The 10,744-nt window shown below is 37.3% G+C and overlaps 1 protein-coding gene across 1 annotated transcript; it reads left to right on the top strand.

Moving 5' to 3' along the window:
- Positions 1–234: 234 nt before the first annotated feature.
- On the top strand, positions 235–4,871 carry LOC109704023 (putative disease resistance protein RGA4). The gene is made up of 2 exons (XM_020224765.1): positions 235–3,219; positions 3,657–4,871. The coding sequence occupies exons 1-2, from the start codon at positions 508–510 to the stop codon at positions 4,548–4,550; spliced, it is 3,606 nt and encodes a 1,201-aa protein (XP_020080354.1). The 5' UTR covers positions 235–507; the 3' UTR covers positions 4,551–4,871.
- The last annotated feature ends 5,873 nt before the right edge of the window (positions 4,872–10,744 follow it).

The following is a 10,744-nucleotide window of genomic DNA, read 5'->3' as shown; positions in this document are numbered from 1 at the left end:
ACTGCTTGTCTCCAGAGGCTTAACTTGCTTGCTACTGAATTAAAGTGGGCATATTTTGATTTAGTCTTTGATTTCTGAAAATATATTCTTGAAAATAATTTTCTAGCTCAATTTTTTATTATTATTTTTATTTAGCTTGTTTAGTTTCTAAATTTTATCCTAAAATTCTCTTCCCTATTCAAAAAATAAAAATTATATTTTTTTTCCCCGAAAAACATGCACTGGTTTTCAAATTTTTTTTTTTTTTAAAAAAAAGAAAATTGGGGAATCAACACACCCACTTAGTTAGTAGGGGGCTTAATTTTGTTGTCGAATAAAGCAGTCATGCTTAATTATTTCGTAGCCGGTGTCCTCCACTTTGGATGTCAGCATTGGAGAACTTATTTCTCCTCCTAAATCTTTCTTCCTCTTCGTCCAACTGTTTCACTCCAGGAGTTTGATCAATTGCCCGATCGAGTAGTGGTGAAGTAGTAGGAGCTCGAGCCATTATATAGGAGGATCGTAATAATGGCTTTACCTTTCATTGCCGAATCGGTGGCGTCGGCGATCATCGACAATCTTGTCAGCACGTGCTTATCCTACCTTGAGGTGTACCCGGCGACCAGCGGCATGCAGGACGAGCTCGAACGGCTGCAGCAGGCACTTCCGCAGGTCCAGGCAGTCTTGACTGCAGTCGAGGAGGGTGCGCCGGTCATGGCGCAGAACAAGGCGCTGGAAACGTGGCTGTGGCAGCTCAGAGACGCCGTGGAGAACGCGGAGGACGCGCTCGACGAGCTGGAGTACTACGAGTTACAGAAGAAGACTATACGAGATCGAGATGACAAGGTGCGTGGTATTCTATCTAACTGCAAGAGAAAGTTTGATAGTTTCGTTAATCGTATATTTAGCGATGACACACTGAAGCGGTTGAGGGAGGCCGTCAAGGGGCTGGATCGGGTCATTGCCGGTATGGGGCCACTCCTTCATCTTGTTACTGGGTTATATGGCCCTGGCCTTAACCGTCAGAAACTCGAGGACGTTAAGAATGCTCGCGAGACTGGCTCCTTGCTAACCGAAACTGATGTGCTCGGACGAGACGAGGAGCGGGACCTGATAGTTGAATGGCTGATCAAACCGGGAGATGCCGATGTCAACGTCTCCGCTTTTACAATTGTTGGTATGGGCGGGCTCGGGAAGACCACTCTTGCTCAACTAGTCAATTGCGACGAAAGGGTGCGAGAGTACTTCAGCCCGATTATGTGGGTCTGCGTTTCTCTGGACTTTGATGCAGCTGCGATAATAAGAAAAATGTTAAACAACTCTTGCTCAACTACTCTAGATGCTCTCCATAAGGATCTTATACAAAAACTTACATCAAAAAGGTTTTTGCTCATACTGGATGATGTTTGGAACGATGATAACACCACGGAGTGGGAGAAATTGGTTGCTCCTTTGAAATTCGGACAGAGAGGAAGCAAGATCTTGTTGACAACTCGGATGGGTTCAGTTGTGGATATGGCGGCAAAAGTGATGAAATGCAAACGGGAATCATTAAATCTAAATAAGTTGGAGGAGAGCGACTGTATGTCGCTTTTCAATAAGCATGCATTTCTCGGTGTGAACCCTGGTGATTATGAAAACTTGCAGCTGATCGGTGAGCAGATAGTGAAGAAACTTGGAGGAAGCCCATTGGCAATTAAGATCATAGGAGGAATGCTGAACGACCGCATGGACTATGAATATTGGAAGAAAATCTTGGAAGAAGACATCATGAAATTACAACATGGAAAGGACAGCATTATGACAATTTTGAGATTAAGCTACGATCACTTAACCACAAACTTACAACTCTGCTTTAGATATTGTAGTTTATTTCCACAGGATCATATGTTTAAGAGGAAAAAGTTGGTCAATATGTGGATTGGTTCGGGTCTGATTTTAGAATCTATTTGTGGCAGGCAAAGGCCAGACGATATCGGAAATGAGTATTTAAATCTTCTGACAAGAAAATCATTCTTTACTTGCAAAATCAGTGATAATGGGTTGAAATTTACTAAAAAGTATTTGATGCACGATCTGCTACATGACCTAGCACAATCAGTTTCTTTAGGGGAATGCATCAGAATAGAAGGTGATGTTGCAGGATATATTATTCCAAAAACAGTTCGACATTTATCTGTTGATATGATAAATCTTCTTTCCATCAGAGAGATCTCCAATCTTAAGAATGTGCGCACTCTTGTCATTTCTGTTAGAGAGGATAATGAGCATAATGCAGATCATGCACTTGAATTTCTCGAGGTTATAAAAAGGTTTAAAAAGTTACGCTTATTGATCTTAGATGTGAATATTCACTCTCATAAACTGCCCGATGCACTTAGTAGCTTGATACACCTCCGCTACCTATCTCTTTCACAAGGGCAAGTTATGAACGAAAATATTGAATATGATGGCTTGACCAACTTGGTCAATTTGCGTTCATTAGTTGTTTCCAATGATGTGATAAGAAATATTCCTTTTATTAGCAAACTATCCTTCATCCACAAATTAGAAAATTTTATTGTTCGAGAGGAGAGTGGTTACAAAATCGGTGAACTAAAGAACCTCAGGGACCTTCGTCACCTGTGTATTAGGAAACTTGAAAAGGTGAGGAGTTATGAAGAAGCCATTGAGGCCAATTTAAACGAGAAAAAATATCTCAAATCACTATCATTGATATGGTCTAAAGAACGCTTCAATAGTGCAGAGGCAGATGAACAGCTCCTCGATAACCTCTGCCCGCATATCAATCTCAAGAAAATGTGCATTGCACAATACCAAGGTGCTAAATCTCCATATTGGATGACAAATCTATCTCTTGTCAATTTGACATTCATCGAATTGAGTGATTGTAAAGGATGGGAGCACCTCCCACCTCTTGGGCAGTTTTCTTCGCTCCAATATCTTCGCTTGCGGAGACTGGATGCAATAAAGCAAATAGATTGTTCACTCATCAGAAGCAGCAGTGGATGTGCCTTTCCATCATTGAAGAAGTTATTCTTTGATGACATGCCTAACTTGGAGGAGTGGATTGGAGTAGATGACCGGTGCATGTTTCCTCAACTTCATACTATGGAAATTAATAGCTGCCCTAATTTGACGGAAATTCCTACTCTGCCTTATAGTCTAAGACAATTGGAAATTTCTAATGTCGGATTGACCGCTCTTCCAACAATAAATCAGGATTACGCAAAGAACAATGTAAGTGCTTTATTTTATAAACTTCAAATTTCTCCCGATGTTTAGCTCATTTTCACTTGCCCCCCTGTAGTTCAAAACGTATCAATTTGTCCCTTCCCACCCGTGGTTTAGCCTATTTTCACTTTGTCATCCCCTGGTTCAAAAAATTACACTTTGCCTCCTTTGGTTTAGTTCACTTTTCACTTTGTTATCCTCTGATTTTTTTTTAACATTTTTAATTTGCCACGCTATTTTATATAGAATTTTTTTGACGAAATAAAAATTAAACCATAGAAGTGCAAAGTGAAACTTTTGAACCGCAAAGTGGCAAGGTGAAAATGAGTTAAATCACACGGAAGGCAATTTGAAGTTTACCCTTATATCAAAACACCAATTCGAATTTGCATAGCTGTGGTTGCCCGGACTTAAATATCTTTTACATCTTTTCTTTCTTGCAGCTGCAAGAACATTCTCAGGCTCTTGAAACATTAGCCATCACACAATGTGAGAAGCTCGAATATGTTCCACTAGAGTTTTTTGGGAAGTTCAAAGCCATAAAATACTTGCACATAAAAAAGTGTCTGAAGTTGACAAAACGTGGGATCTCAGACATCCAACTGCCCTCTGTACTCAATGAACTCACTATTGGGTCATGTGGCGACCTTGAGGTGTCACTGCTGTGGTCAGCGAATTTAACCTCTCTCACTAAGTTGGAATTACTCAATTGTGCAAGGATAAAATCCCTTCCCCCAGGACAAGTGTGTGCACGGTGGACGATGCTTTCCCGCTTAGAAATAAAGAACTGCAGAGAACTGTCATCATTAGGGGGAATACAAGCTCTCGTATCTCTCCATTCTTTAGAAATTGAAGGGTGTGACAAGCTAATTGGAGTTGCCCTGCTGCAGCCTCCGTTCCCAAACGATGTCGGCCAAAAGAATGCAGAGGACTGCTTTTTGAAGCTTGGTAAACTATCAATTGACCACCACGCGCTCCTGCTCTTGGAGCCATTGAGAAGTCTCTCCTCCATCAGCAATTTGACTATCTCTGATGCTTCGCACCTCACCAGCTTACCTGAGGAATGGCTACTGCAAAATCACGCTGCCCTCAAATTTTTAGAAATACAGAATGCAAGCTCCCTTCAGTCGCTACCCCAGAGCATGACAAAACTGTGCTTCCTCCTGTGTTTGGTAGTGCATAATACTGATCTCATCCGGTCACTTCCAGATCTGCCTACTTCACTGTGTACTCTACTCATCTATGGGTGTCACCCCGTGTTGAAGGAGCGATGCCAAGAGAATATAGGCCTTGATTGGCCCAAGATTGCCCACATCCCTATCAGGATGATTGAATAGCATTTGCAGATCGTGATTATGATGATGCATATTGTGTGCTTACTTTACCACCCTTCATCTCGCTCATGATACCCTCTGCAATTAAGTGCAATTCATTTCGGTCTTAATGAACTACGTCTCAATCGATCTTAACTAACAAGGTTGTTTCATTTGTTTCAGGATTACTCACCTTTTTTTTTTTTTATTTCGGATAATGCAGCAGCAGTCAGGTTCGTTTTTAATTAGCGTCCTCAATTAGAAATTTTTATGTTTTTCACCCTTACTTTATGGTTTGGATACATAATAAAATGGAATTTAGCGCTAATTGCGCCCTATAATTAATACATGATGTTATGCTCACAGGACGGATTGGTCTTATAAAACAAACAATGTAATGAATACTACATTTGTTGCTAGCATATCTCAGTTGCATTCTAAAGTTAAATATGACTAATTGTGCAGTAATTTCTCTCTAGAGGTGCAAATAAGACTGGAGTCTCGCTCATGAGTTAGAACATAAGAGAAGGGTGACAAAAGCTTTTTAAGTTTGTTTAATTTCTTGGTGCAGGGCTGTAGTAATGGTATGGCACTCCTATATATATATTTCTCTCAATTTTTTCAAAAATATAAAACAAGAGTAAAGTTTTGTTGCTTATGTTCTATTTTGGCAGAACAAGAACATGTAAGGAATAGGACTCTCTATTGGCGCTCAAATCTATTTTTTCCTTATCAGGCACACGAACAAGATTAAAATCATACTACTTAATTACTTATTCTCTCTGTTTTTGTTTTTCAGTGCATGAGTTGAAAAAAAAAAAAAAAAATTCATATTGTAGTCTATCAATTTCATTGTAGGAGCAATAGATGGCTAAAGTCTTATAGATTATGTTCTTCTATTTTATTAGTACTGGACTCATATATGACTCCCATATATGATCTATCAATTTATTCATAAGAATATTGAAAAAAAAAGGACTTATGTCTTACTGCATGCTTGTGTTCTTCAGTTTTCTTGGTGCAGGATCAGAGTAAGATTCCATGCGTTTTTGTGTGTGTGTCTATGGCCAAACTAATGTAAAATCTTTAAGAAAGAAATTGCCCACTTTTGCAGCAGGGAGGTTAAATGCATCAATTTTGTTTCTCCTCAATTTATATGCGTATATATTAAAGATAATTTTGTGTTTGAATATTCCTGTACAAATAGCAAATCTCATAGCCTGGTCATAAGCTTGTTTTGTCTTGTGTATTATCCAATGAAGTTGCTAAACATTGCTTTAAAATGTGTTTCAAATTATTATTGTTTTTTTTTTTTTTTTGGGGAGTATAATAGGCACCAGATTAAACTTGTGAACTCAATTTCAGCAGTATAAATCATAACTTCAAATTTTGTTAAACTTTTTTCAGTTTTTAGTGCAGGTTGTATCGATACTTGGAGTAAATTTGGTGGATGCTCCGGCAATAAGACTCGGTCGACTCACCGTAAAATGAAAATGAGAGCTACGCTGCAGCAGGCATCAATTCGCAAACCACATTGCTACCTGGCAAGCATCTTATTTTTTACCTTTCTCTAAACGGCATTTTTTAAGACTGAACTTTCAGATATCAAGTTGTTTCGATTCACTAAAAAAGAGTCGAAGTTAACGCGTTATGGTTTATGTTAGGGTGCGGCAGCAATAACGGTGCGAGAACAAATTAAAGAACTCTCTATCGATTTCTCTATATATAGAATGTAATCAACCATAGCAGGACTGCCTCCCTGTAATTGATTTTCTTTTCGTTCTCGGTGGTGTATGATAAAACACACTCCTAATTTTATTATAGCCATATCGATGTTCGCTTTGTTGACACAACTGCTTTGTTTGCACTCTCCTATTTTTCTTGGTGCAGGATTGGAATTGAGACTACTACATGTACGTATACACATAGATCTATATATACTTAATTTGATAGTGCTTATAATTAGCTAATTTAACTGGTTACCATTGTTAAATGCTTAATTAAACATTCTACACTGATAAGACCATTCGAAACGAACTAGTAAACTATTAAAAATATAAAAAGAAAACCACTTACGTTCAAAAAAGAAAAAATATAAAAGAATCCTCCCCCTGATAAGACTCATGAAAACTTCTATCGAAAGTTTATTTAAGTTTGCGGGTGCGGACTCCAACTTAACATATACTAGTATAATATATATACTATAATATATATATATTATTATATATAATATATATATATAATATATATAGAGTTAACTCAGAATATATTATCGATAGCAAACGGGCTCTTTTGCCACCCATTTGTTTTTTATGATGGAGCTTCCAAATCGACGATCGGCATCGTTGAACATGATCTATACCACTTGAAGTGTTTAGAAATCAAATTTTAAATCTTTTTTACATCATTTGCCTAATGATCAAAGGGTTTCAAAATTTATAGTTTTAATGGTCGATATGAGGCGTTTTTTCGTTTAACGGCGTAAAGATATCCAAATCAATTAAATTTTTGTTAGAAAATTCTTAAAACTATTTAAAATAAGATCTATACTCTTGATCTTGATTACAAGACTCCTAGCATCATTTTTTAAAGAATATTCAATTTCAGCCGTTCATTTTTGTGTCCACTCGATGGATTAGAGAACAATATCGAAAATGTATGAAATTTGATTTCTAAATACTTCAAATAGTATAGATCATGTTCAATGGTGTCGATCATCAATTTGGAGGCTCTATCATCGAAAACAAATGGGTGGCAAAAGTGCCGGTTTGCTACCAATAGTATTCTAGCTCAACTATATATATATATAGTATATAGGTTATATATGTAATATCAGTATACATATTAGCTATATATATATATATGCACAAAACACACACACGCACACAATAATAAAGTTTTTTTTTTTCTTTTTTTTTCTTTTCTTCAGACCCGACTGTCTCCGCTCATCCTCTAAATGAATAAACCGATAGAATTGTATTTTGTTCTTAAAAAAAAGAACTATACTTGGAGCTTGGATTCGAGATAGACGAGAATAGTTCCAGGAATAAGACCCCTTATTCCACCGCCGTCGATGCTCAGGACGGTGATCATCTTCCCCATGGACGGGGGAGGGGTTGGCACGACCGGGTTCGCGTTGGCGCCATTTGATGCAGCGGCCGCGGAGCCCGTGCTCGCCATGAAGGAGAGGTTGAGAAGAGTTTGAAGGAGCCCTCTAAATCTCTATAGATAGAGAATAAGAAGAAAAGAGTTATAGAGAGATAAATAAATAGAATGTGTTTCTTGGATCTTGCACCCTTTGATGCGTTGGGTGTGGTTAATTACATTGCATTTATAAGCATGGAGAGAGGGGATGGGACCGGAGAAATGCGATGCAAAGTGTTACCATTGGTACTTTTTTTTTATTGACTTTTTTTTTTTTGGGGTCTGTGAAACATGTGCGAGAAAATAATATGTTAACTTAACTCAGATTAAATTTCTCTATCAGTTGGAGCCTCACTAAGCCCCCGGACTATCTAACTTTAATGGACTTTACCCGCTCCGCCTACAAGTGCCTGAGACGTTGGTACATTTATTCTTTAACTATGAGCAGACACGACGTATCTGCTTCGCATCCAATAGAGGTCTTATAATTGATAATGCGGAGAAGTCTCTGTCCTTTTGAATTTTCTTTATCCTAACTAATAAAGCTATGACGACTCATAAAGCTTTCTGTGTTCATCTGTTATGGAGCTTATTCTTTAACTATGAGCAGACACGACGTATCTGCTTCGCATCCAATATAGGCCTTATAATTGATAATGCGGAGAAGTCTCTGTCCTCTTGAATTTTTTTTATCCTAACTAATAAAGCCATGACGACATGACAACTCATAAGTCTTTCTGTGTCACTACCATCATTTCACGGGCCCGTGGCTAGACGGCCTTATATTAATTCTAAAGAGAACATATATAGTGATGATTAGCATTCAGAACTTAACTCTGATTCAAGAACCTACAACATTTTCCTTACATGTATGGGTTGATGGGAATTGGAAAGATGGCACTACAGATGGTGTAGAATGTTTTACCTCCCGATTGATAAATAAATTCGCCTTAGGGCGTGTTTTTCCTCAAAAAAAAAAAACTCAAATTAAATAAATTAAAATAAAAAATATAAATTTTATGATTGTTTTAATTATCATTTTAAATTGCCAAATTATATAAAAACCAAATAACCTGATCGACGCCCTCTTCTTTTCGAATGCTTGATAATTTAAATGTATTTAAGATATTGGTTATAATGAGATTGAAAAAAATGTAAAAAAGATTAATGAAATTCAGAATTAAGTGATTGATTAAAATGATTAGAAAGGTTACACGGTTTGTATTAACTTTCCAAAAATTGTAAGATTACCAATAATTATACAAATGTTTATGAGTGTTTAACAATAATAAAAAAAAAGGCTTAAGTTTGGTCGATGAACAAGTCGTGTTTGACCCAAATTGTTTATGTTTGGATCTTAGATCCAATTGATTAAATTAAGGATTGAATTATATATTCATCAGATTTATTAATTCCGATAATTAACTATAATTAGTGAATCATGACCATAAATCATAGACTAATAATAATTCGTCCTACTTCTCTTGGATGAAAAAGATTTGGTTAAGTAGCATTTCCATGCACCAACCAAAAAGATTATCTAATCATCAACTCGTCTATTGATCTGATTACCCAATGAATATTAGCTTAATTCGATTGTTAATCCGATCATTTTATTTCTAATTGAAGTAATTATTGATCTAGAACTGAACTAAATAATATATACGGGGAGCTTAATTAATTGATTCCCCCTATTACCAACCCAATTATTAATTATAATCCTAGCTTGCTTTTAAGCTCTCTTAGTTAATTTAATTAGGCGCAGGTCAATTTAACAATGATTAAAAACATGGGCCATATTAAAATCAACCACATGATTAAAATTAAGGACAAAATAGGATATAGATCCAACCTTCTATTAATTACACTAGGTTGTGCCAATTGATTCCTATATATCATGATTCTCTCTTACAACTTGTATTAATTTATTAGGGATGAGTTGGAAATTTATGAAATTTATGTTTTCTCACATGATAAATATATTTGCAACTTGAAGCGTGGAGGCGTTGACCAGGTAAAAGTACTGTGTACATGCATGTGTTAGAATTAATGTGCTAATTATTACATACAAGTTGGTTTCAAAGCTTAGCTGGCATAGATTTTTGTTGCTTATTTTATTAGAATGCAACCCAAAGAAAAAAAAAAAAAGTTTCTTCTACTATGGCGTGGATCCTAATGATCTAATAATTGAGGATTATGCTTGGGTAATATATATGTTTTGTCACATGCATGTTTTACCTGCTGGGAATGTTTTTTTTTTTTTTTGGCTAAATTACAGAAAATTTCCCTGTAATAACCCGCTTTTTCACTTTCCCCCCTGACATTTAAAAACCTACACTTTGCCTTCTTGTAAAATGAAAAATGTTTACAGAGAGGGTCACGGTGTGTAAAATGACCATTTTGCCCCTCGCCGTTGTTGTCTTCTTCCTGAGCTTCCTCAGCCGCCCCTTCGATCCGCCGCTATTTCCACCTCAATCGGCCACGATTCTTCTCCAATTTTTTCTCCACCTGCTCCCCTTCTCCTCCTACACCGTCGCCGCCCATCGATTTCGGCGACAGTAGGGAGGATACTAAAATAGGTGTTGATGGAGAGGTAGACAGGGACAACGAGGGCGAAGGCGAGGTGGCGGAGGAGGACGAAAGGGATGTGGGCGAGGGCGAAGCAGTGGAGGACGGCGAGGCGGCGAGGTGGCGAAGCGGCGAGCCGGAGGGAGCGAAGCATCAGAGAAGAGGCAGAGGGGTATTTTCGGTATAAAAAAATATTTTTTAACAGAATCCCTAACGGAACCCTAACGGTAGGGGTGAAGTGCACATTTTTTATTTTACAAGGGGGCAAAGTGTAGGTTTTTAAATGTCAGGGGGGGAAAGTGAAAAAGCGGGTTATTACAGGAGGGTTTTCTGTAATTTAGTCTTTTTTTTTTTTTTTTAAAGATAGATAGCATGCTATCCATTTTGTTTATTTTATTTTAAAAATAAATTTAGTTAGAAGCGTAAATCAACTAGAATTCAAATTTGAAACCTCAAGTGCCAATTACCAAGCTCTTTGCCATTTGCTCTAGAGACGGTCGGTACCT

This window comes from Ananas comosus, unplaced genomic scaffold, assembly GCF_001540865.1.
Source record: "Ananas comosus cultivar F153 unplaced genomic scaffold, ASM154086v1, whole genome shotgun sequence".
Lineage (NCBI taxonomy): Eukaryota > Viridiplantae > Streptophyta > Magnoliopsida > Poales > Bromeliaceae > Ananas > Ananas comosus.
The sequence above is the reverse complement of the archived record's forward strand: the minus strand, read 5'-3'. Positions and strand labels throughout refer to the sequence as shown.

Bases quoted from the DNA above. Each gene is read 5' to 3' on its own strand.
- LOC109704023 (XM_020224765.1), top strand. From the start codon at position 508: ATGGCTTTACCTTTCATTGCCGAATCGGTGGCGTCGGCGATCATCGAC. The intron at 3,220-3,656 runs GTAAGTGCTTTA...TCTTTCTTGCAG, and splicing joins AGGATTACGCAAAGAACAAT to CTGCAAGAACATTCTCAGGC.